Source organism: Molothrus aeneus, unplaced genomic scaffold (genome assembly GCF_037042795.1).
Source record: "Molothrus aeneus isolate 106 unplaced genomic scaffold, BPBGC_Maene_1.0 scaffold_43, whole genome shotgun sequence".
NCBI lineage: Eukaryota > Metazoa > Chordata > Aves > Passeriformes > Icteridae > Molothrus > Molothrus aeneus.
Window position 1 is genome coordinate 1179403 of NW_027099100.1, and position 24640 is coordinate 1204042.

General features: G+C 56.2%; 2 protein-coding genes and 1 long non-coding RNA gene across 6 annotated transcripts in view; 2 read left to right on the plus strand and 1 right to left on the minus strand.

Annotated features, from left to right (window-relative positions):
- SCRIB (scribble planar cell polarity protein) overlaps positions 1-22588 on the plus strand; it is a 141551-nt gene extending 118963 nt beyond the window's left edge. For all 4 annotated transcript variants that reach the window (XM_066571285.1, XM_066571286.1, XM_066571287.1 and 1 more), the window contains 11 exons: positions 860-907; positions 1933-2098; positions 4372-4540; positions 6381-6470; positions 7650-7823; positions 10693-10833; positions 11720-11859; positions 12976-13013; positions 14443-14517; positions 17063-17114; positions 20453-22588. In XM_066571285.1, coding sequence (XP_066427382.1) covers positions 860-907; positions 1933-2098; positions 4372-4540; positions 6381-6470; positions 7650-7823; positions 10693-10833; positions 11720-11859; positions 12976-13013; positions 14443-14517; positions 17063-17114; positions 20453-20622 — 1263 coding nt within the window. In that variant the 3' untranslated portion in view covers positions 20623-22588. The remainder of the gene's footprint in view (positions 1-859; positions 908-1932; positions 2099-4371; positions 4541-6380; positions 6471-7649; positions 7824-10692; positions 10834-11719; positions 11860-12975; positions 13014-14442; positions 14518-17062; positions 17115-20452) is intronic.
- Positions 15201-17055, plus strand: LOC136570882 (keratin-associated protein 10-10-like). The gene is made up of 2 exons (XM_066571289.1): positions 15201-15300; positions 15430-17055. The coding sequence occupies exon 2, from the start codon at positions 15873-15875 to the stop codon at positions 17043-17045; it is 1173 nt and encodes a 390-aa protein (XP_066427386.1). The 5' UTR covers positions 15201-15300; positions 15430-15872; the 3' UTR covers positions 17046-17055.
- On the minus strand, positions 22522-24401 carry LOC136570883 (uncharacterized). The gene is made up of 2 exons (XR_010785578.1): positions 23919-24401; positions 22522-22743 (listed from the first exon to the last, which is right to left on the minus strand). It is a non-coding gene; the product is annotated as an uncharacterized lncRNA (long non-coding RNA).
- Between the last annotated feature and the right edge of the window lie 239 nt (positions 24402-24640).

Consider the following 24640-nt stretch of genomic DNA (forward strand, 5'->3'; position numbering starts at 1 on the left):
CCTAGCTGAATCCTGGAACAGTCCAGGCTAGCTGAGAACTTGGAGGTCATTGTGTCAGTTCCCTCTGCAAAACAGGGCAGCCTTGGGTGTTGAAATCCTGGAATCCCAGAATCCTGGAACATCCTGAGTTGGAAGGGTCCCACAAGGATCATCAGGTCCAGCTCAGGACACCCCCAGGAACCCCACCATGGGCCTAAGAGCATTGGTCAAACATCTCCAGAGTGGTAGGAGGTTGCTCAGGCAGATCCACTCAAGTTCTGAATTCTGAATTAGTTTTTGGAGCGTTTGGATAAAGCCAGAGATCATCTCCTTGCTCTCTCTTTTTGGGTCATTTCAGTTTGTCTAATTGTAAAACTTCCTTCTTTCCCATAACCAGTTTGCAGTTCTCAGTTTGCCCCTATGGATTCCTGGTTAACAGATGGATTTTGGGGATCAGTTTCCTCCCCCTGTAGTTTTGTTCATCCAATATTCTGTTATGCATCCCACTAAATACAGATTTCAGTCTTTCTGATGGCATCTCTGCTTCTTTAAAGTAAATTTTGGGTGGTTTTGTCTTTGATGTAAGCAAAGTGTGAGTGGCTCCTGCCAGCTCCTGTGAACCCCCTCCAGCCCTAGCTCAGCCCCTGCTCCTGTTTGCTGCCTGTTCCCTGTGATTCTCAGTTTCTGCCTTCAGAAGTTGTCACACCTGGTTCTGTTTAACCCTCAGTTTACCATAAATCCTCATTCCTGACCATTGCTAAGCCTTGTTAAATCTGTGTGAATTCTGGGACAGCCTGGGGACCTGTGTCAGCTGTCTGGCCTTGGGGCACACGGCTGGAACCTCTCCTTTTGGAACATGCTTGTTTCTCTCTGTCCTTAGGAACTGTCTGGTCAGAGCAGCACAGAAAACACCAAACTGGCCTTGGAGGTGAGTGCTGGGGCTGGGAAGGGTGGGAGTCATGGGGGTGTGGGTGGGGAGAAGGGGTCACGGTGTGGGAGGGCTGGGGAGGAGGAGAGGATGGGGCAGAGTGAGAACTGAGGGGATGGGGCAGAGTGAGAACTGAGGGGATGGGGCAGAGTGAGAGCTGAGGGGATGGGGCAGAGTGAGAACTGAGGGGATGGGGCAAACTGAGAACTGAGGGGATGGGGCAGAGTGAGAACTGAGGGGATGGGGCAGAGTGAGAGCTGAGGGGATGGGGCAGAGTGAGAACTGAGGGGATGGGGCAGAGTGAGAGCTGAGGGGATGGGGCAGAGTGAGAGCTGAGGGGATGGGGCAGAGTGAGAACTGAGGGGATGGGACAGAGTGAGAACTGAGGGGATGGGGCAGAGGGAGAGCTGAGGGGATGGGGCAGAGTGAGAACTGAGGGGATGGGGCAGAGTGAGAACTGAGGGGATGGGACAGAGTGAGAACTGAGGGGATGGGGCAGAGTGAGAGCTGAGGGGATGGGGCAGAGTGAGAGCTGAGGGGATGGGGCAGAGTGAGAACTGAGGGGATGGGGCAGCTGGCAGAGAAGGGATGGGGTGGCATGGGGAGAGTGGGCAGTGCTGTGGCTGGGTGTCCCATGGTGTCCCTGGGTGGGCAGTGCTGTCCCTGGGTGCCCCATGGCGTCCCTGGGTGCCCCCTGTCCCTGGGTGGGCAGTGCTATCCCTGGGTGCCCCATGGTGTCTCTGGGTGTCCCATGGTGTCCCTGGGTGGGCAGTGCTGTCCCTGGGTGCCCCATGCTGTCCTTGGGTGCCCCATGCTGTCCCTGGGTGCCTCCTGTTCCTGGGTGCCCCCTGTTCCTGGGTGCCTCCTGTCCCTGGGTGCCCCATGCTGTCCCTGGGTGCCCCCTGTCTCTGGGTGCCCCCTGTCTCTGGGTGCCCCCTGTCTCTGGGTGCCCCATGCTGTCCCTGGGTGCCCCCTGGGCCTGGGTGCCCATGTGTGCCCCACGTGCAGCAGTCTGGCTCTTGCAGGTGGCCGCACACAGCCCTGGGGGCCAGCACAGCCCTGAGCAGAGGTCCTTCCGTGAGAGGCAGAAGTATTTTGAGATTGAGGTGAAGCAGCAGCACCTGGACAAGCCTCCCAAGCGCGTGTCCCTGGTGGGGGAGGACGACCTGAAGAAGATGAAAGAGGAGGAAGGTACGTAGCAAGGTGTGCTCAGAGGTTTGTCCTGCTAAGGGATTCCTTTCCCACAGAAATGCAGCACTTCCAGAAGCCCCTGGGTGGTTATTGTAAGGCCTGGGAATGATTTGAAGTGAATGCTGAGGAATTCTGTGCATGCTGCAGTGATACTTCCTGGGCTGGTGAAGTGCTGTAGTTTCAGGTGTCCTGTATCATGGAATCACAGAAGGGTTTAGGTTGGGTTGGAGGGACTTTTAACCCACTCAGTGCCAGCCCTGCCATGGGCAAGAACACCTTGCCTCAGACCAGTGGCTCCCAGCCCCATCCAGTCTGGCCTGGAACACTTCCAGGGATGGGGCAGCCACAGCTGCTCCTTGGGCAGGGTCCCTTCCCAAATCCCAGCCATCCCTGAAGCCATCCCCGCTCCAGGCCCGTGCCCAGAGCCCCTCTGGAGCCCCTCTGGGTGCTGCAGCCTCTCCTCTGCAGGCTGCGCAGTCCAGCTCTCACACAGCTCTCCCTGCAGAGCAGAGGGGCTTCAGCCCCCGGAGCATTCCAGGGTCCCTGCTCTGGGCTCTGCAGCTGGCAATTAACCCTTCAGGGACATTTGTAAAGCCCCTGCACACACAGTGGGGCTGTGCCAGCTCACACAGGCCTGGCACTAGGAGCTACATTGCTGCTCTCCTTTTTGATGCCATTTCCTCTTGCTTGAGAGTTCACAGAATGACTAAGTTGGATGAGACCTTAAAGATCATAGAGTCCAACCCATAGTTGCTTTAGGAGGTGCTAAGGAACAATGTGAAGTGGACAAAAGCATTTTTACTGAGCTCTCCAGCCACTCCTCTCCAAAGCATACCCGAACCTGGCATTTGGTTCAGTTTCATGCCATTAATGGTTGCACAGTGTTCCAGCCTGTCTGGACCCTCCTGTAAGGCTTCATGGCCCTTGAGAGAGTCACCAGCAGCTCCCAGTTTGGCATCAGCAGCAGAGTGCAACTGTTGCATTCAGCTCCTGCAGAATGCAGATTAAATTATTAATTTTATTAATAGATTTAATATTATTTTTATATTTTTCAGATTTTTATTTATTTTTAATATTTTTTATTTTAATATTATTTTGTATTTTTAATATTTTTAATCTTGCCCCGAGCTGGCCCCAGGCCTGAGCCCTGAGGAGCACCCCTGGGTGACCTGCAGGACACCTGCCCAGAGAGCTGCCTGCTCCTGTCCCCTCTGTCCCTGACCCGCTGGTGATGTGTGCTCACAGCAGAGCTGTCCCCAGGGCCACTGCCACACGTGGGGCCAGCACCAGCACCCAGCCTTGGCTCCTGCAGGAGGCCAGGGGCAGATGCAGACTGCCAGGGCTCTTCCTTCCTTCTGGGAAAAGGGCAGGAGAGACTGTGCCCAATTTCCAGGGTGAGGCTGAGAACACTGGGAAATCTGCCCTGGGTGTCCAGGGATGGAAATCTGGTGGATAAGGAAGGGGGGGCTGAGGAAACCATGCAGAGTTTGTTTCATCATAGGTGGAAGTGTGGACGAACAAAGGTGTTCATGGAGAGGGGGTGCACTGAAACAGCCCAGACTTGCAAGGATGAGAAGGACCTGCCCACAGGTCCCATCCTGCAGGTTCTGTGCCAGGACCTGCCCAGAGGGGTTCAGTGTCAGGGCCTGCCCAGAGGTCCCATCCTGGAGGGTTCATTGTCAGGACTGAATCTCTTGGGGGTTCAGTGTCAGGGCCTGCCCAGAGGTCCCATCCTGGAGGGTTCATTGTCAGAGTATCAGGGCCTGCCCAAAGGTCCCATCCTGGGGGGTTCAGTGCCAGGACCTGCCAAGGGGTCCCATCCTGGAGGGTTCATTGTCAGGACTGAATCTCTTGGGGGTTCAGTGCCAGGACCTGCCCAGAGGTCCCATCCTGGAGGGTTCATTGTCAGAGTGTCAGGACCTGCCAAGGGGTCCCATCCTGGGGGGTTCAGTGTCAGGACTGAATCTCTTGGGGGTTCAGTGCCAGGACCTGCCCAGAGGTCCCATCCTGGAGGGTTCATTGTCAGAGTGTCAGGACCTGCCCAGAGGTCCCATCCTGAAGGGTTCAGTGTCAGGACTGAATCTCTTGGGGGTTCAGTGCCAGGACCTGCCCAGAGGTCCCATCCTGGAGGGTTCATTGTCAGAGTGTCAGGACCTGCCCAGAGGTCCCATCCTGGAGGGTTCATTGTCAGAGTGTCAGGACCCCCCCACAGTCCCACCCTGGGGGCTCAGCCAGTGCTCTCTGCTGTGAGCTGCCTCCCGTGTCCCTGGCAGCCCGCAAGCTGCAGCAGCAGCGAGCCCTTCTGCTGGAGGAGGAAGCTGAGGAGGAGGAGGAGGAGGGCAGGCAGGCACCCGAGGCCGTGCAGTCCAGCGTCATCATCGAGGGCGTGGAGTACAAGGTGGAGAGGCTGAATGGAAGGAGCAGCCAGGCTCCAGCAGCTCGGTAAGGCAGCACCCTTGTTTTGCAGAGATAACCAAAACCCCACAACTTTTGTGCAAGTTGTAAAGCCGGTATGTTTATTATTACATGTGGAGATTACTCTCCTTAAAAGACATGCGTACCTCTGGGAACTTCAGGTCTTTTTTATCCCCCTCTCAAATACATATGCACACAATTTCACAATAGGTTCATACATATTCATTTTCACGAATTTCGAGTGACATTTGCTGCTAGTTCTTCTTTATCAGAAAGAATTCCTTGGTCAGGTTGACCTGCTCTCACAGCAGTCTCTCTGTTTCTCTTTATCACCTTGTGTTCCCCCCCCTTATCTCTGTCCTTCACTGAATCAGTTTCCCTGAGCCCAGGCTTTGCAGTCAGGTTACACAGCCGTGATTTCTAACCACAGACTCAACTCAGAGACGTACATTTCACCTAAATCAAAACGGATTTCTACTCTGGAGAATTTCTACTCTGTCTCACCCTGGGCAGGCAGCCCTGCACCTCCCACGGGCAGAGTGTCCCTGGAGCTCTCAGGGGACAGGGCTGGCAGAGATTTCTGCACAGAAAAGGCCAAATTTTGCATCTCACTCTTCCAGGGAGCAGCTCCTTCAGCTGTGCCCCAGGGTGTGGAGACAGGTTGATTTTTAGAGACAGATGCTTCAGGATAAGCTGAATGATAAAGTGATGCTAAAACAGGTTTGGGGGTTTTTTAGGCTTTTGTTTCCCCATTCTCTGGGACTTGGCCTCCTGGTTACCTTGATGGTTTTTTCTAATTCTTGGGCATAGAACAGAGGAATGAGAACAAGGTTCTCAAAGGCTCCAGATAAATTCAGAATGCACTGGAGTAAAGCTGAAGCTGTCCTTATCTGCCTTTGAAGCCTTTGGGACAGACAGTCTCCTCTCCACAAACACTTCTCAGTCGCAGTGGCAGAACACACCCTGGCATGTGCAATCTCATTTCTCTCTGTTGTTTCTGCCCAATCTCACTGGAGGAGCTTCTCACATCATGATGCCCTGAGACTTCCCCTGCCCCTCTGAGCTGAGGCAGCTCCAAGGAGGAAAGCAGTCACACACAGCCCCTTGGTTTTCTGGGAAGCCCCACTGATCCCTGCTTGTTCTCATCCTGAAACGTGCAGTGCTGAAGAACAGGAAGCCTGGGTCCATCAGATGACTTTCAGTTGTTTATTATTTAGGCTTGAATGCAAGGGAGGCAGTGGAAGAGACTGAAGCTGTGTTTCCTGAAATAATCTTCCTCATGCTGGGAGAGAAACTGAAGTTTAATTAAACTTGAGCAGTAAAAGTCAGAGCTGAGTGTCACTATAAACTGAACACCCCCATCTCTCCCAGCCAGGTTCCAGCGCTCAGAGCAGCTCCATAGCCCATCTCATTGGAAGAACTTAAAATAATCAAATTAATCTGTTAATGAGGGTATAAAATCAGGATCAAGTGACAAGTGTTTCCAGAGGGAATCTTTCTTGGTTTCCTCTGTTTGGAATCCCTTTGTGCCACATCTAACAAAGCCAAGTGTGAGGTCCTGCTTCCCAGGACTGAAGGGTGAGATCCAGAGGAAAAGAAAGCCCAACAAATATTTTTATGAGGAAAACTGAGGAAAAAATTGTGTGTGTGTGTGTGTGTGAGTGGCTGGGTGACCTGCAGGTGCAGGAAATGAGCTCTGATATTCGTGTGGATGTTAAGGAGATCCCACAGGAATGTTCACAGCAGAGGTCACGGAGGGCTGTGACTTCACCCTGGAGCAGTTGTTGCTTTCCTGGGGTGGAGCTGTGCCACCCCTGGCTGGGTGTGCAGCCCGTGGTGCTGCAGCTCACAGGGGTTTTTTTCCCAGGCCCTTGGAGCTCAGTGAGAACAGCAGCTCACAGAGGAATTCCCTGGAGGAGGGGATCAAGCCTGAGCACAGAACCAACTCCATGTCGGGGTGAGTGGGGCAGGGGCTGCAGAGTTGCTCCTTTTGAACAGCCAGGGGCTGCCAGGGAAGGGTCTGGGGGACAGAGGGAGGGGAACTGAGCAGAGCCAACTTCATGGAACCCAGCATGGGTTGGGTTGGGTGGGAGGGACCTGCAAGATTCTCTGGTTTCAACCCCCTGCCCTTCGGTGTGACCGTGTTCACAGGGCTCCAAGGATGAGGGAAGAGACGAGGATCTGACTCCGTGTTTCAGAAGGCTTGATTTATTATTTTATGATATATATTACATTAAAACTATGCTAAAAGAATAGAAGAAAGGATTTCATCAGAAGGCTAGCTAAGAGTAGAAAAAGCAGGAATCATAACAAAGGCTTGTGGCTCGGACAGAGAGTTCGAGGCAGCTGACTGTGATTGGCCATTAATGAGAAACAACCACATGAGCCCAATCCCAGATGCACCTGTTGCATTCCACAGCAGCAGATAACCATTGCTTACATCTTGTTCCTGAGGCCTCTCAGCTTCTCAGGAGGAAAAATCCTAAGGGAAGGATTTTTCATAAAAGATGTCTGTGACACTTCGGGGATTGCTCCAAGGCCAGTCCAAGCCCCGTCCAGCCAGAAACTCCTTACAAGGAGTTTTCCTGTGTCCTGTGTCCTCCCCATCCATGGCAGCCAGTGGCACCAGGCAAGTGAGCAGAGCTGCCAGGGGCACGGGGCAGGTGAGCAGAGCTGCCCCTGCCAGGCAGGTGAGCAGAGCTGCCATGGCCCAGCAGGTGAGCAGAGCTGTCAGTGGCACGGGGCAGGTGACCCCAGCTGCCCCTGCCTGCCAGGTGAGCCCTGCAGCCCCCTAGAGCCCCCTGTCCCCTCTGTGTCAGGTTAACCCTTGCAGAGCCCAGCACTCCTGTGCACAGGGGGGCAGGTGTGCAGAGCTGGCAGGTGAGCAGGGCTGCCATGGTACAGGGCAGGTGAGCAGAGCTGGCAGGTGAGCAGAGCTGGCAGGTGTTCCTGCAGCCCCCGTGCCCGGCTGAGCCCTGCAGCCCCCGTGTCCCCCCTGTGTTAGGTTAACCCTTGCAGAGCCTGGCGCTCCCGTGCACAGGGGGGCAGGTGAGCAGAGCTGGCAGGTGTCCCTGCAGCCCCCCGTGCCCGGCTGAGCCCTGCAGCCCCCCAGAGCCCCCTGTCCCCTCTGTGTCAGGTTAACCCTGGCGGAGCCCGGCGCTCCGGTGCGCACGGCCAAGGCGGAGCGGCGGCACCAGGAGCGGCTGCGGATGCAGAGCCCCGAGCTGCTGGCCCAGCAGGACAAGGAGCTGTCCCCGGCTGAACGCCGGGCCCTGGAGGCCGAGAAACGGGCCATGTGGAGGGCAGCACGGTGAGCCAGGGCCTCCCTGCCCTCCGGGGATGGAGCTGGGCTGCTCCTGGGTGTGGGGGATAAAGGGAGTGAAACCGGGGAGTGGGGGATGCTGTTACAGGGCTGCTCCTAAAGGAGTGAAACCGGGGAGTGGGGATCCTTTCACACAGCAGGGCAGCTCCCAAAGGGAATAAAACCAGGGAATGAGGATCCTTTCACAGGGCAGGGCAGCTCCTGCATGTCTGGGGGCTAAAGGAGTAAAACCAGGGAATGAGGATCCTTTCACACAGCAGGGCTGCTCCTAAAGGGAATAAAACCAGGGAATGGGGATCCTTTCACACAGCAGGGCAGCTCCTAAAGGAGTGAAACCGGGGAGTGGGGATCCTTTCACAGGGCAGGGCAGCTCCTAAAGGGAATAAAACCAGGGAGTGGGGATCCTTTCACAGGTCAGGGCAGCTCCTGCACATCTGGCACCCAAAGGGAGTTAAACCAGGGAATGGGGCGCCCTTTCAAGGGCAGATGTTGAGGGAGGCTGTGCAGGATCAAGCCCTGGCTGAGCCTGCCCCTTGGGCTCCAGGGTCCCCCATTGCCTGCCCAGCCCTGCACACAGGGAGCTCCCCATGGACACAAGCCCAGCTGAGTGCTGTGGTGGCTGTGTCCTGCCCTCACACACCATTCCCACCTTGTTTGTGACCCTTTTGGAATGGTGTCACTGAGGCTGCAGGGTCACACAAGGTCCAAAAGGAAAAGTGGAATTTCACATTTCCAGCGTTGCTGGGCTGGACATCCTGCTGCAGCCAAGAATGGCAGGATCTGGCCATTCCCATTCTTACCCACATGAGCTGTTCCATCAGCCATGAAAGAGTGACTAAAAGTTGTTCTGGAAGAAAGAGAACTTCCTAATTCAGAACTTAAGACTTGAAGCTAGTCCAGATGTTTACTGCATCATAGAGTTCCTTCCAAAAATCACTCAGGCTGCTCCTATTGATGGTTTTTCTTCTCCTGATATTCCTGTAGGAGACATTCAAAGGACAGTCTGAGCTCTCTTTTGGGGTTTGGATGAGGCCTGGAGGGGACAGGGTTTTAGAAAAGACTGGAGGGATCACTGGGGGCAGTTCCAGTGTTGGTGCGTGGGTGATCATGGGGCTGTTGCTCCCAAGGAGGCTCTGAGAGTGCAGAAGTGCAAAGCAGATCCTCAGTGAGAGCTGGACTGATGTTCTGGGGCTTTGAGCAGTTTTCTCTGAGATTGGTTTTCACAGAATCCCTGGGTGGTTCAGGGGAGAGCATCAGTGCCATCCCTCCCCCCCCTGCCATGGCAGGGACACCTTCCCCTGTCCCAGGCTGCTCCCAGCCCTGCCCAGCCTGGCCTTGGGCACTGCCAGGGATCCAGGGGCAGCCACAGCTGCTCTGGGCACCCTGTGCCAGGGCTCCCAGGAAAGGATTTTCCAAGATCCCCTCTAGCCCTGCCCTCTGGCAGAGGGAAGCCATTCCTTCCCCCTTGTCCTGGCACTGCAGGCCCTTGTCCCTTTCTGTGGGACAGGGAGGGACTGTTCCCTGCTGCCCCAGATCTCCAGGAGGTTCCAGTGCCGTCAGGGCCCCTTTTCCAGCTCTGGAATGGGCACAGGGATGTGGTCAGGTCCTGTCTGCAGGGGAGGTTCTGCCCTGCCCCACTCGCAGGGCTCAGCCCCACCAACCCACTGGGTTTGTTCCTCCCTCTCTAATCTCCTGTCTTCTGCTTGTTTCCAGTTCTCTGCTCTGTGCTGTCACTCGTGACCCTCAGTTTGCCCTCCTTGGGCTCTCCTTGCTCTCCCTGTGCCATCAGTGCCCTGCCAGGATGAGTGATGCCCCTTCCCCAGCACCCCTGTGCTCTGTGCAGACACACACAGACCCACCTTGCCCACGGGTCATGGGATCATGGAACAGTTGGGGTGGAAGGGACCTTAGGGTTTGTCTGGTTCCACCCCTGCCATGGCAGGGACACCTCCCTCCATCCCAGGTGGATCCAAGCCCTGTCCAGCCTGGCCTTGGGCCCTGCCAGGGATCCAGGGGCAGCCCCAGCTGCTCTGGGCACTGTCACCACCCTCACAGGGAAGGATTTTTCCTGGATATCCCATCTACCCCTGCCTCTGGCAGTGGGAAGCCATTCCCTGTGTCCTGTCCCTCCAGGCCCGTGTCCTGTGGGAACAGGGAGGTTCAGAGGCTCTGGTGCTCACCCTGGGGCAGGTGCCCAGCCGGGCCCACGAGCATTTTGGCACATTTGGCTTAGGGACACACTCACCCTCAGTGTCCCTGGTGTGTCCCGTGCTTGGCATTGTGTTCCCCTTTCCCATGAGGAGTGCAGGGACTACATGGTCAGTGTAGCTGAGGGGCTGGCCCAGGTGTGCCCTCAGCCTGACCCACACCCTCTGACCACCCCACAGCCTTTCCATGGGGCTGGAGCTGCTCCTGGTCCCTCCATGGGGCTGGAGCTGCTCCTGGTCAGTGTAGCTGTCCCAGGTGTGCCCACAACCCTCAGCCTGACCCACACTCACCCCTAACACCCCACAGCCTTTCCATGGGGCTGGAGCTGTTCCTGGTCCCTCCCAGCACTGGGAGGGTGTCCCCTGGATGTGGTCCTGGTCCCCTGGATGTGGGCACTGCTGGAGGCTGCTGTTCCTGAGCACCATCCCAGGCTGCCCCAGCAGTGGCCAGGGTTGGGTGGGATCAGGTGTGGGACCAGCCCAGCCCAGGCTGCCCCGTGTCAGACCCGAGTTTCCCCTGCCCAGGGTACGTTCCTGTATCTGTTTCTTTCTTTTCCTGTTCTTGTCTGCTGCAATGTTCATCACCACCATCTCTTCCTCTCCCTCCTCCTGTTCCTCCTGTCCCTCCTGTTCCTGCTGCTGCTCCTCAGATGCTCAGCCCTTGAAGACAGTGTTAAGCAGTACGAGCAGGACCTGGCCAGGAGGCTGTACCAGTCCAGGCAGAGAGCTGCTGCCCCAGGGCAGAGCCATCCCTCGAGAGCCACCCCTGGGGCAGGAGGAGGCCAATCCAGGTGTGCACTGCCCTCCCACAGCTGCATGCTCCTGTCCGTGTCCCCTGTGCCCCTCTGGGGGCTCCTGGGGCAGGACCAGGCCGGGCCCTGGTGTGACCCCAGAGAGCAGAGGGGGTGCTGGGGCTGCCTGTCTGATGGGGAGGAAGGAACAGACACCTCTGATGTTCCACAGCTGTGTGAAGGAAGGAAGGAAGGAACAGACACCTCTGATGTTTCACAGCTGTGTCACAGAGTCCCAGAGGGGGTGGAAGGAACCTTAGAGATCACCCAGTTCCACTCCCTGCCAGTTCCACCAGAGCAGGGTGCTCAGGGCCCCGTCCAGCCTGGCCATCCATTGATCTCCTGCGGGCTGAGGAGGGTTCAGGTGCAGAACAAGGCAGGGTGAAGCCCCCAGCACTGATCTCTGCTGGCTGAGGAGGGTTCAGGTGCAGAACAAGGCAGGGTGAAGCCCCCAGCACTGATCTCTGCTGGCTGAGGAGGGTTCAGGTGCAGCCCAGGGCAGGGAGGGTGAAGCCCCCAGCACTGATCTCTGCTGGCTGAGGAGGGTTCAGGTGCAGCCCAGGGCAGGGAGGGTGAAGCCCCCAGCACTGATCTCTGCTGGCTGAGGAGGGTTCAGGTGCAGCCCAGGGCAGGGAGGGTGAAGCCCCCAGCACTGATCCTGCCTGTGTGACCCTCGCAGTTCTGTCCCCAGCTCAGGTCACTGTCCTGCTGTGGGGCACTCTGGGGCTGCCCACAGTGTGCTGCTGGTCCATAGCCTCAGGCCCTGTGTGTTTGGCACAGGGGCTCCCAGGTGCGTGTTTGGGGTGGCCGCCAGCCCAGCTGTCCCCCCGGCGGGCTCTGGCAGCACTGATGGCTCCTCTCCCCACCCTCACCCCGCTCCTGGCAGGATGAAGTCCCTGGAGCAGGATGCCCTCAAGGCCCAGATGGTCATTGCCAAGTCCAAGGAGGGGAAGAAGCGCAGCACCCTGGAGCAGCTGGCAGAGTCCCCGTCCCCGGCGCCCACCCCGTCACCCACGCCGCTGGAGGGTACAGAACAGGGGGAGGGGGGCAATTCCCTGCTTCTGGGGCAATTCCCTCCTTCTGGGGGGCAATTCCCTGCCTCTGGGGGGCAATTCCCTGCTCTGGGGGTAATTCCCAGCCTCTGGGGGGCAATTCCCAGCCTCTGGGGGCAATTCCCTGCTCTGGGGGGCAATTCCCTCCTTCTGGGGGGCAATTCCCTGCTCTGGGGGCAATTCCCTGCTCTGGGGGCAATTCCCAGCCTCTGGGGGCAATTCCCTGCTCTGGGAGCAATTCCCTGCTCTGGGGGCAATTCCCTGCTTCTGGGGGGGCAATTCCCTGCTCTGGGGGCAATTCCCAGCTTCTGGGGGCAATTCCCTGCTTCTGGGGGCAATTCCCTGCTCTGGGGGCAATTCCCTGCTCTGGGGGGGCAATTCCCTGCCTCTGGGAGCAATTCCCTGCTTCTGGGGGGGCAATTCCCTGCTCTGGGGGCAATTCCCTGCTCTGGGGGGCAATTCCCAGCCTCTGGGGGGCAATTCCCTGCTCTGGAGGCAATTCCCTGATCTGGGGGCAATTCCCTGCCTCTGGGGGGCAATTCCCTGCTCTGGAGGCAATTCCCTGCTCTGGAGGCAATTCCCTGATCTGGGGGCAATTCCCTGCCTCTGGGGGGCAATTCCCTGCTCTGGAGGCAATTCCCTGCTCTGGGGGCAATTCCCTGCCTCTGGGGGGCAATTCCCAGCCTCTGGGGGCAATTCCCTGCTCTGGAGGCAATTCCCTCCTTCTGGGGGGCAATTCCCTGCTCTGGGGGCAATTCCCTGCCTCTGGGGGGCAATTCCCAGCCTCTGGGGGCAATTCCCTGCCTCTGGGGGGCAATTCCCAGCCTCTGGGGGCAATTCCCTGCCTCTGGGAGCAATTCCTTCCTTCTGGGGGGCAATTCCTTCCTTCTTCCTGGCTGGAATTCAGGATTCCTTTTTTCAGGAATCCCGATCTCCTGGAACAGCAGTGGGGAGGTGTTGGTTGGGAGGGCAGGGGACAGTGACACCCTCAGCGTGGTGCCACCCCTCTGAGGCTGCTGCAGGGGCTGCCAGGGGTGGCTGTCACCCAGCCAGGCTGTCACTCACTGTGCCTTTCTGTCCCCTCCTGCAGATTGCAGCCCCAGGAACGTCACCTCCCCAGGAAGGCTGGTATGGTGTTCTGCTTGCTTTTGTCACCTTTCCTCAACCCTGGCATTCCTTTGTCACCTTTCCCAAACCCTGGCACTCCCTGGTATGGTGTTCTCCGGCCTGCTTTTGTCACCTTTCCCAAACCCTGGCACTCCCTGGTATGGTGTTCTCCGGCCTGCTTTTGTCACCTTTCCCAAACCCTGGCACTCCCTGGTATGGTGTTCTCCTGCCTGCTTTTGTCACCTTTCCCAAACCCTGGCACTCCCTGGTATGGTGTTCTCCTGCCTGCTTTTGTCACCTTTCTCAAACCCTGGCATTCCTTTGTCACCTTTCCCAAACCCTGGCACTCCCTGGCTGCTCAGCTCTGCTGGGAGCTGTGGCTCCCTCTCAGTCCTTGCTGCATGGTGCAGGGAAGGGAGGGGGGTCTGTGGATGGAACTTGGCCAAACTCCTGGCCAGAGGAACCCCCTTTACTGCAGCTCCCAGGGGACATCTGCTCTCTGTCCCCTGTTCTATGGTGCCATCCATCCGTGCTGCTTCACCTCCTGGTTCAGAAAGATTTCCACCAGGTCCAGAAAGCCTTTCCCAGGTTCACAAAGTCTTTCCCTGGTTCAGAGAGCCTTTCTCCATGCTCAGAGAGCCTTTCCCTGGTTCAGAGAGCCTTTCTCCATGCTCAGAAAGCCTTTCCCTGGTTTAGAGAGCCTTTCTCCATGCTCAGAAGGCCTTTCCCTGGTTTAGAGAGCCTTTCTCCATGCTCAGAAGGCCTTTCCCTGGTTCAGAAATCCTTTCACTTCCCCTCGGGGATTTTGGCCCTGTGTTTCCTCAAGAGCACAGGGCAGACCTGCAGCTGCAATCAGCATTTTCCCTTTGCTAGCCCTGAGCAAAAGCCACAGGCCAGTGTTGCACAGCCCTGTAAGAAATGGTGGGACAGAGCAGGGGAAGCAGGGGGAGCAGCAGCAGAGAGGGAGCCTCGTCCTGCCAGGTCACCCCAAAACCCAGCCCTGGGCTGAGATTCTGACTCTGCCCTGGCTGTCAGAAATGTTGCCATGAACTTCCCCCAGAACCAGCTTTCCCACCTGCCCTGGTGTGCATTAACATTTCACTGGAGCAGGGGATGCTTCCTGTGTGGCTCAAACCCCTCCTGACACCAGGAGAGCTCCAGGGCAGTGTCCCAGGAGTGCCCCACATCCCAAACTCTGTCCCAGGCTCTGTCCCACATCCCAGGCTCTGTCCCAGGCTCTGTCCCACATCCCAGGCTCTGTCCCAGGCTGTGTCCCAGGGCTGTCCCACATCCCAGGCTGTGTCCCACATCCCCTGTCCAGGCTCTCCTGCCTCTCCCTCTGCTTCTGCTGGGGTCTCTGCTTGCCTTGCTCAGCTTGCTGCTGCCTCTCCAGCCCTTCCTCTCCCTCACTCTCTCTTCTCTGTTTCTTCCCCTCTGCTGTCCCTTCTAGTCAATGTCTGAAAAGAAGTTTGACTACCGGGAATTTGCTGCTATTCCTTCCTCCAAACCTGTTTACGAAATCCAGGTATAAACTGCATGCTGAGCCACCTCTGCACAGCTCAGACCTTGGTTTGGTGCAGGAGCTGAGCCTGAGGGGTTTGGGGGAGCCCTCTGCAGAGGCCTTGGGGCAGAGACACCAGTCCTGCTGAAAACTGAGGGCTTGCTGGAGCCTCCAGCCAAGAGGAGTTAGGAAAAGGTTGGTCCAGATGGTTTTAAAATGAATGACAAAAGCTTTGCAGGTAGAAAACATCTGCATCTTCACCAGAATGGCTCCTGAAATAGTTTTAGGTGAAAGATGAGAACTAAAAAGGAAGAAAAGGTGACAGAAATGATGGCTAGCAAATGCCAGATTGGAGCTGTGCTTGTGTACTGCTCAGGAGCCCTGGGGTGCCTCTTCTCAGGCTGTAATCCTGCTGGCAGTGAGCTGTGGAGCCAGCACCTGGTTCTGAGAGTGGAAGCCATGGTGAGGTGCTTCTCCTTCCTCAGATGGGCTGGTTTGAGCTCCTTTGTCATGAGCTGCCAGCTCTGGAGGTGACTCTGACCCCTGGCCCCTGCTCTGGGAGCCACTGGAACCAACCTTGTAGGGCTGGGAGCTGGGACTGCCTGGCTCAGTCAGTCCCTGGTGGCATTTGTGACAGCTGAATTGGGCAGATTCCCTGTGTCTAAAGGGTTTTGGGTGGGTTTTTAGTGTCTGAAGGGGTTTAGGTGGGTTTTTTAGTTCTGTGTGCAGACCATGAAGCAGATTCAGGGTGTGGAGAGCCAGCAAGCACTGCCACACTGAGCCTCAGCTCACTGTGGGGACACAAAGGTGTCACTGCAGACACAGAGGGGACACACAAAGGTGTCACTGCAGACACAGAGGGGACACAAAGGTGTCACTGCAGACACACAGGGGGGACACAAAGGTGTCACTGCAGACACACGGGGGGACACAAAGGTGTCACTGCAGACACAAACCGGGGACACACAAAGGTGTCACTGCAGACACAAACTGGGGACACACAAAGGTGTCACTGCAAACACAAACTGGGGACACACAAAGGTGTCACTGCAGACACAAAGGTGTCACTGCAGACAGGCTGGCTGTGGCAGAGTGCAGTGTGAGGATTCTCAGGCACTCCTGCTTTATTTGGTGTCTGTTCTTCACTGCTACCTGTCCCTCATGGTGTTGCTCTGCTCCTGGAATCATTCCTCATTTCCCTTTGGGGTGTGCCCTCCCCAGTTCTGTCCCAGGCGAGTTGGGGACTGGCTGCTTGAGCCCTGTGGTGGCTCCAGACCACCCCAATTCCCCAGGGACAGCACTGGCTCTGCTGCAGCTGAGGAGACGCCTCCAAATCCTCAGGCAGTGACTGTGGGTGCAGTAGTTCACAGAATCCTGGGATGGTTTGGGTGGGAAGGGACCTTAAATCCCATCCCACTCCACCCCTGCCGTGGCAGGGACACCTTCCCCTGCCCCTCATGGTGCTCCCAGCCCCATCCAGCCTGGGAGCCACTGCCAGGGATCCAGGGGCACTCTGTGCCAGGGCTGCCCACCATGGGCAAGGATTTCTGTCTCATCTCCAACACAAATCTCCCCTCTATCAGCTCACTGCCTTTTTCTTCCCTCTCTACTCTCTGTGCCTTTTGTGTTTCTTCCTCTCCTTCCTGCACACACAAAGTTTGGGGCTTGGCCGAGGGTGCCTGAGCCAGGCACAGAGGATTCCAGCTGGAGTCCCTGTGTCAGTGTCCCCTCTGTGGCCATGTCCCCTCTCTGTCAGTGTCCCCTCAGTGTCACTGTCCCTTCATTGTCAGTGTCCCCCCTCTCTGTCACTGTCCCCTCTGTGTCACTGTCCCCTCTCTGTCAGTGTCTCCTCTCTGTCAGTGTCCCCTCTCTGTCAGTGTCCCCTCAGTGTCACTGTCCCCTCATTGTCAGTGTCCCCCCTCTCTGTCACTGTCCCCTCTCTGTCAGTGTCTCCTCTCTGTCAGTGTCCCCTCTCTGTCAGTGTCCCCTCTGTGTCACTGTCCCCTCTCTGTCACTGTCCCCTCTGTGTCACTGTCCCCTCTCTGTCACTGTCCCCTCTCTGTCAGTGTCCCCCCTCTGTGTCATTGTCCCCTCTGTGTCACTGTCCCCTCTCTGTCAGTGTCCCCCCTCTCTGTCAGTGTCCCCTCTGTGTCACTGTCCCTTCATTGTCAGTGTCCCCCCTCTGTGTCATTGTCCCCTCTGTGTCACTGTCCCCTCATTGTCAGTGTCCCCCCTCTCTGTCACTGTCCCCTCTGTGTCACTGTCCCCTCTCTGTCACTGTCCCCTCTCTGTCAGTGTCTCCTCTCTGTCAGTGTCCCCTCTGTGTCACTGTCCCCTCTCTGTCACTGTCCCTTCATTGTCAGTGTCCCCCCTCTGTGTCATTGTCCCCTCTGTGTCACTGTCCCCTCATTGTCAGTGTCCCCCCTCTGTGTCACTGTCCCCTCTCTGTCAGTGTCCCCTCTCTGTCACTGTCCCCTCTCTGTCAGTGTCCCCGCAGTGTCAGTGTCCCCTCAGAGGGTTCCAGCTGTTCCAGCTGTTCCAGGTGTCACTGATCCCATTTCTCTTGCAGTCCCCTGATGCAGCTGATGACCTCAGACACGTGGATGAGCGCAGTAACTCAGGTAAGCCCAGCCCAGCCCCAGGCCCAGCCCAGGCAGTCCTGGCTGTCCCTGCTCTGGGTCTAGAGGTTCCCCTGCCTTGTGGGACCCCCCTGAGCCCCTCACCTTCTGCTGCTTGAAGCAATGCCATGTTCTGTCCGTTCTAGAATGACAACTCCGCGCTCGCCACCTTCATTTTGGGTAGGACATGTGCACATTTGCATCGTTTTCAGTGATGACTAATTTCCCAGTGTGCTGTGTTACAAGCATGCCTGGTTTTCTCCAGTTTGTGTCCTGGAGCAGAGTGGCAGTAGGATGTGGCAGGGAGGTTTCGGGCTCTGTCACCTGCTGCAGGTGCACGATGTCCCTCAGGCAGGGGCTGCCTGGTGCCCCTTCTGCTGGAACAGGGAATGGTGCAGGTGAATTCATCCGAGGTGCACCTGTGGGCCGTGGCCACCTCAGTCAGGAGGAGTTACAGGTGTGCACCTGGAGCTCTGGGCTGTCCAGCTGGGCTGTGTCTGCTTGTCCCACCTGTAACACACACCTGAGCCTCACCCAGCTGCTCCCAGGAGCTGGGCAGAGCCTGCCTGCTGTGTAGCCTCTAACAGCTGGTGCTGGTTTGCTTTACCCTTTTTGCATGTTTCACCCCTTTATTTAAAAAACAACCAAAGAGTTCCTTTTATCTTGACCAACTCCTCTGAGTCCAGGCTGCATCCCAGACAGCTGACCCATGGCTGAGCTGTTTCCTGAAGGAGGTTCTGCTGCAGAGCTCAACACAAATTTACTTTCCTGAGAACAGGATCTGTTCTTCATCCCTCAGAGTCATCTTCTAAGCTCTGGGTTATTCTCTTGAGGGTGTTGGTTCAGGCAGTGCAGGGATGAGAGCTCAGGGAAGGGCTGGGGAATAGCAGCTGCTGCTCAGGGCACCCAGAGCTCACTGCTGCCTGTCCCTGCTCTGCTGGCCCTCAAATGGGATGAAAGCTAGAAAGAAAATGTGGTGCCCATGAGAGACCCAGCCCTGAGTCCTGAAGTAATGCTTAAATCACCTGTGATGTGTGTGAGGCACACAAACCAGCAGGTTTTCCCCAATGATCTGGAAAGGATGGAGGTGAGGATGCCAGTCAGCTCTCCTGGCTTTTTCAGAGCCCCCCATCCCCTCTCACTCTCCCAGGCAGTGCAGCATTCCAGCCAGCATAATCAGAATGGTCCTGGATCATGGAATTATGGCTTTTTGACCCACAGCAATTCTGAAACCTTGTGCTAGCAAGCCACTACATCAGAAACTCTGAGGAAATCCCACTGCAGGAAGGTGTTGGCATCTCACTCCTCCCAGCACACCCCTGTCCTCTTGCCCATGCAGAAACAGGTCCTCCCATTCTCTGGTCTGACTTCATGGTCATCATCTCTTAAAGGGATTTAAAAACCTTTATTGCAAGGTTTCCATGAGGCTGTGGAGTTACTGAACTGCAGAGCAGCATTTTCAGGGTGGAACCAAGCAGTGTTCCCTTTGCTGTGGCATGACTTCTCCAGATCACCTGAGACTTTTGCTTCCCAGTCCTGTAGCCCTGAGGTTGCAGAACCTCCCCTGATGCCTGTGTGCTGCTCCTGCTGCTGGAAAGCTGCCTGTGGGATGTGAGGAGCTGCTTTTCCCTGGGCTCCTTGCCCACCTGGGCTGTCTGCTGTGGGCAGCAGCTGCCACAGGCGCATCCTGCACCTGCCCTAATTGCTGCTGGCCAATGAACTCTGCAGCTCTGACACTCTCTGCCCTCTTGTGGCTTTAATTTAAATCTCTCTGCCCTCCTGTGGCTTTAATTTATCCCTGTCCAGCCTTTTTAGCCACATCACTACTCCAAGGACTTGTGTGGTATTTTCTGGGGTCCCCTGTGGCAGGAAGGAATGAATCTGACTCCATGTTCTTAGAAGGCTAATTTATTATTTTATTATCTCTATGATATTAAAGAATACTATACTAAAACTATAGTAAAGAATAGAGAAAGGATACTTACAGAAGGCTAAAAGATACTAATGAAAAACTTGTGACTCTCTCCAGAGCCTCAACACAGCTGCTGTGATTGGTCATTAAGGTAAAACAATTCACATGAAACCAATGAAACAATCACCTGTTGGATGAACAATCTCCAAACACATTCCAAAGCAGCAAAACACAGGAGAAGCAATCAGATAATTATTGTTTTCCTTTTTCTCTGAGGCTTCTCAGCTTCCCAGGAGAAGAATCCTGGGCAAAGAGGCTTTTTCAGAAAATATGGTGGTGACAGACTTGCATCCATCCTGTTTTTCTCCAGACTTGCATTTCACAGGTTCTTTCTCATCAAAATGCTAACACAAAACTGGAATCTCCGGATTCATCCCAGTGGCAATGCCTGTGCTTTCATCCTCAGGATGTCAGCTGTCCCTGGTCAGGAGTGTCACCTGTCTCTGCAGTCCTGACCTGAGAGCTGTGGTCAGAGCAGCCCCTGCGTCCAGCTGGGCATGACATAAGGGGTGACCCTCACCACACTGTCCCTGTCCTTCCCTAAGGGTCTGGATCCTCCCATTCCAACACCTGAGGCACAGCAGCTGTCCCACCGTGCATGTGGTGCCCCTGAGTTGAAAGCCCTCCTGGCCAGCTGGGCCAGTCTGTGACCCAGACTCTCCTCCTGCTCTGTGGCAGAGGGGCCTCTCAGCCCTGCAGACCTGGATCGGGGTGGATCCCTGCTCTGGAGAGCAGAAGGACACTCAGGACATTTCAGGACACTCGGTGTTCCATGCAGCTTGGCACTTCAGTCACATTCAGGGAACCAGGGCTGTTGCAGGCAGGTGTCTTCTCACCCATGGCTCTTCCTCCCCAGCACCCACAGTGCTCCTACACGAGCTGTGGGTCACCAGGGAGTTACTGTGAGTGACTGAGGCCAGTGCTGTCCCAAATCCAGCACCTGGGAACACCCTGGAACACTCCCTGAAAGTGTTCCAGGCCAGGCTGTACAGGGCTTGGGGCAGCCTGGGACAGTGGAAGGTGTCCCTGCCTGTGGCAGGGGTGGAATGGGATGAGCTTTAAGGTTCTTTCCTACACAAACCATTCTGTCATCCTATGATAGCCTTGACATCTGCATTAACTGTGCCAGCTGTGCCAGCTGTGTGCTGCCAGAATCACAGCATGGTTTGGCTGGGAAGGGGCTTTTCAGACCACCCAGTCCCACGCCTGCCCTGAGCAGGGACCCCTTCCATCAGACTGGGTTGCTGTGAGCCACAGCTCCCCTGGCAGCCTATGCCTCAGCACCTCACAGGGAAGGATTTCTTCTCAGGATTTCCCTGACTTAGCCCAGGGCTTTGTCCTCAGATCCGAACCCCTCTTGTCATTGCAGTTCCCCGGGAGCAGGACGGGCAGCCGGAGGAGGAGGAGGAGGAGGAGGCCCTGGGAGCGGGGGATCCATCGGCAGCAGCTCCCTCAGCCCTGGAGGACATGGCCCTGTACAGCAGCAAGAGGAAGCTCCGGCACAGCCGGCGCAGCCTGGAGACCGCTGTCCCCACATAGGTGACCCTGGGCACTGGACTGGCCTGGCACAGCCTGGCACTGGACTGGCCTGGCACAGCCCCCTCGGGAGCTCCAGGGACAGCAGCAGGCTGCCCCCCTGCCTGCAGATTCCGCATGGGACTGAGCTCCCCGTGAGCTCTGTGGCCAGCTGACTCCTCTGGGGCTGTGAGCCGCCCTCGTCTCTCACCCAACAGTGCACTGGGGCACATCCCAAAACTGGGACAACACTGGACTGACTGCTGGCAGATGGAGAGGAAGGGTGGCCAGGACAGTGGGCAGCTTTTTAGCCTGTAAATATTGTGTGTGGGGAAGAGTAGGACAGGGAGAATGTAGGAGTGTGAGAGTGTGTTGGGCTCCAGCTGTTACTGCCTCAGCTTGGGTTTTGTAGTGGTTAAAAGGAGCTTCTGCTCTGGTGGGAATCAGGAGGAAGGTCCAGCCTGCCTTTACTCCTATTTAATCTCCAGTCTTTTGCCAAAAAGCATCTCCTCCCAGCTCCTGCACTGTGTCACCTCACTTCCCTTTGGGAGTGTTTGGGAATGGGAAGCTTGGAGGCAAAAATAAGGAAAAAAAAGAGATAAACCCACCAGAATTCCAGCAAAGTGCCTCCCTCTGCCACTGGCACTCTGTGCTCAAGGAAAGCAGAGCCAGCTCTGTGCCACCTGCCTCTGTCCTGGCGGGACTCTGCTCCTGCTGGGGCTTTGTGCTGTCCTGGGACAGCTCCCACCTCGGATGGGCACGTCCCCTTTGTCACCACTGCAGAGCACAGGAGTGGAGGAGCCTCTCCTGTGGCACTGGGGCTGAACTGGGCACTGGGGCAGGAATGGGCTGGGGCTGGCAGCCAGAGCAGGGGCGTAGGGATGTGTGGCAGCAGTGGGGCAGGACAGGGGGCAGAGGTGGGAGGTGTGACAGCAGGTACCTTAGTGGGTAGAGTTCAGGACCTGGGGATGGGTAGAATGTGGAGTTGCTGGGGTCAGGTTGGGAGTTACAGGATCCTACACATGGAGATGGGGAGTGCACAGTGCCCACAGTGCGGGCTGTAGGGTGGGGTGGGATGTCACGGGGTGCCTGCTGTGGTGTGGGCTGGCAGGGAGCACCAGGAGCAGGATGGGGCTGGCCTGTGCCTTGCAATAACCACACAGTTCCACTTTGCCAGCTCAGTGGCTTCGGGCCCCTTCCCATGGAGGACAGGGAAAATGCACGTTTGCCCACACAAGAGGGAAAAAGGAAAATGAGTGGGGGTGTGAGCCTTGGTTTCCACAGGTTCTGAATCATGTGAGCTCTGCAGACGTGGAGGTCACAGCTGCTGCTCCCAACTCTGCCATCAGCCTCTGCTGCCACTAGTGAGGGGAAACAACCCTTTTCTTTTTCATCACTGCCTCTCACCGTGAGGAAGGTCCCAGCTCGGCACAATCCCCTTCCCTGTCCATTGGTGCTCTCTGACTCCCCAGTAAGACCAGGGTTGGACCTTGAGCCTCACAGTGGCTGGGCACTGACAGGCACATCTGCTTGTACATTTGCTGAAGGAAAGAGCTGGATGCAGTTTTTTGGGTGCAGTTTTTTAGTTGAGCCTCTCCTTTCATGCCAAAATCCAGCGGATCATTTTAACTGACTCTGTACGTTTTGATTTTACAGACTTGTGAAGGGGAACTCTGATAATCTCATGCTGCAGCTGCAGCTGCCTCCATCATCAGCAATTTGAGCTTTTCCTTTTTAAATCTAATTTTAGCATTTGCTTTTTAACAAGAGCAGTTTTGGAAACAATCCTGGCTGGGTTTTGGTGACTAACTTGTGATTCTTCTCTCCTTTCCCTGTGCGGTACCTGGTGCCAGGCTCTGGATTCTCTCCCGTTCTCTCCCAAGAGACTCCGAGGGAAAATTAGCGCATCAAGACTGTAACTAGTGAAATTTGTACAACCAAAGAAATCTATTTTGTGGTTCAAGGATAATAAAGTTTACTTTACATTTTAGAGCCTTTAGTCACAGTGGTTTGCTCTGTGTCAAGTCTGCAGTTTCAGTATAAGGCTCTGCTGGTGGTCGTTACTCGCTGCATAATCCAGCAAAGATGCTCCTGGTGTTCCTGCCTTTGGGAGCAGGAACTGATGCACACCCCAGTTACTGCCAGCTGAGAATATCAATATTCAGGGATGGGAAAAAAAAAACAATATAAAACACAGTGACACCAGCAAGATCTTCAGTCTCTTGGCTTTCCTTATTTGGCTATGTTAAAAAAAAAAAAACAAAAACAAAAACAGAAAGGTCCAACATTCTTTTGTTTATATTATTAAAGTTTTTAAAAATAGTTTGGTAAAAACCAACCCCATTTCCTGTAGCTCAGTCAGGTTTTCCTGAGCCTGGTTCAGTGGATGGGCACCATGCTGTGCCACCCCAGGGAAGGAGGAGCAGTCTCAGAAGAAGGTGAATTGTGGATTTCCTTTTCCTAGAGCCAGGGTGGTGCCAGAGCTCAGCCTCAGTGTTCCACCTGTGTGACAGGTACAGCTGGAAAAGGGGCCTTGGCCATGGCACAGCCTGCTCCTTGGTCAGTGAGGGCTCAGAGCTGCAGTTGCCAACCTCACACAGGCTCTGTGCTCAGGTCCTGGGCTGTATCTGATTTATTTGTTTATTTATCTGCTCTCTCCCTTGGGCTAGGCTTACTGCCAGGCTCCTCTCTTAGTGTGTATCATTTGTCCCCCAAAACTGGACCCTGATTAGGTGATGGGAAGTAGTTACCCCTTCAGACAAAAGTAAACCCAGAAACATCATCAGTGGGGATTGTTTATTTAGGGATATTTATTTAGGCATGATTCATGTAGGGTTGGAACTAGATGGTCTGTAAGACCCCCTCCAAGCCCAGCCATGCTATGATTCTATTATTTATGTAAATAGGAATATAAATAACCCAGATCAATACATGGGGAGAATGATCTGCAAGGTGGCCCAGGCAAAGAGCAGAGCCCAGCTGGCTGGGCTGTAGGGTTTGCAAGGAACTCTTGCAGCCTTGAGCAACAGCAGTGACTCACAGCCGGGCCCTGGAAGATGAGGGTGGGAAATGTCACATCTGGACACAGCTCCAGCTGTGAACCTGCCCTGCCCTCCCCTCTGATCCCGCCCAATGCCAGCTCTCCTGGTCCCAGGAGTCAGTCCTGCCTGGCGTTGGCCTGTGAGCTGAGGGATGGCATTGTTGGTCCTTCCTGCACTTCCCCCATACAGAACAGGATGGAATAACTGTGGGATTCTGCTCAAGGACTGCCCTGAGCAGACAGGAGGGGCTGTCCTGGAAGCTCCAAACCACAAACTCACCTGTTTGTCAGTCAGGCCCTCGGAACACCCGGGACAGCCCTGGGCTGATCTCCAGCCTTGCTCAGGGGCCACCAGCTGCTTCTGGAGAGCAGCAGCAGCTTCTGGAGAGCAGCAGCTGCAGGAGATGAGCTCCGCTGGTAGCTCAGTGCCGCTCTGGTCCTGCCAGGTGTAGTTTTAGTTGATTCTGTACTTTCAGCCACCAGCAGTGACCAGAGAGCCCGGAGCCCGGCAGGCCGTCCCATGGCACAGCTCCCACCGCCGCCACCGTTCGCTCCACTCCTACGGGCCCTGGGCAAGGCCGCTCCCGGTTCGGGCCCTCCTGTCCCGGTGCCTCCCGTCTCGGTGTGCACCACCCGTGAGCCGCAGCTCCCCGGGAGGCAGAGAGGCACCGGTGGTACCGGCGGGGATGGGCCGGACCAGGAGCAGCGGCGGTACCGGCGGGGATGGGATGGGCCGGCCGGGCCGGGCCGGGCCGGGCCGGGAGCAGCGGCCCTGCCCGGTGACGTCATCACGTGCCGCTGCGCGCTGACGCTCCCCGGTGACGCCGCAGTGACGCCACAATGACGCGACAGCGGCGGGCCCAGGCCGAGCCCAGCCCAGGCCGAGCCCGGCGAGGGCCGAGCGGAGCCCGGGAGAGGATCCTGGAGCGGGGATTGAACGGCTCCGGGAGCGGCTCAGGGCCCGTGCTGCGCACCGCCTATGAAAAGGTGCAGCTCTGTGCC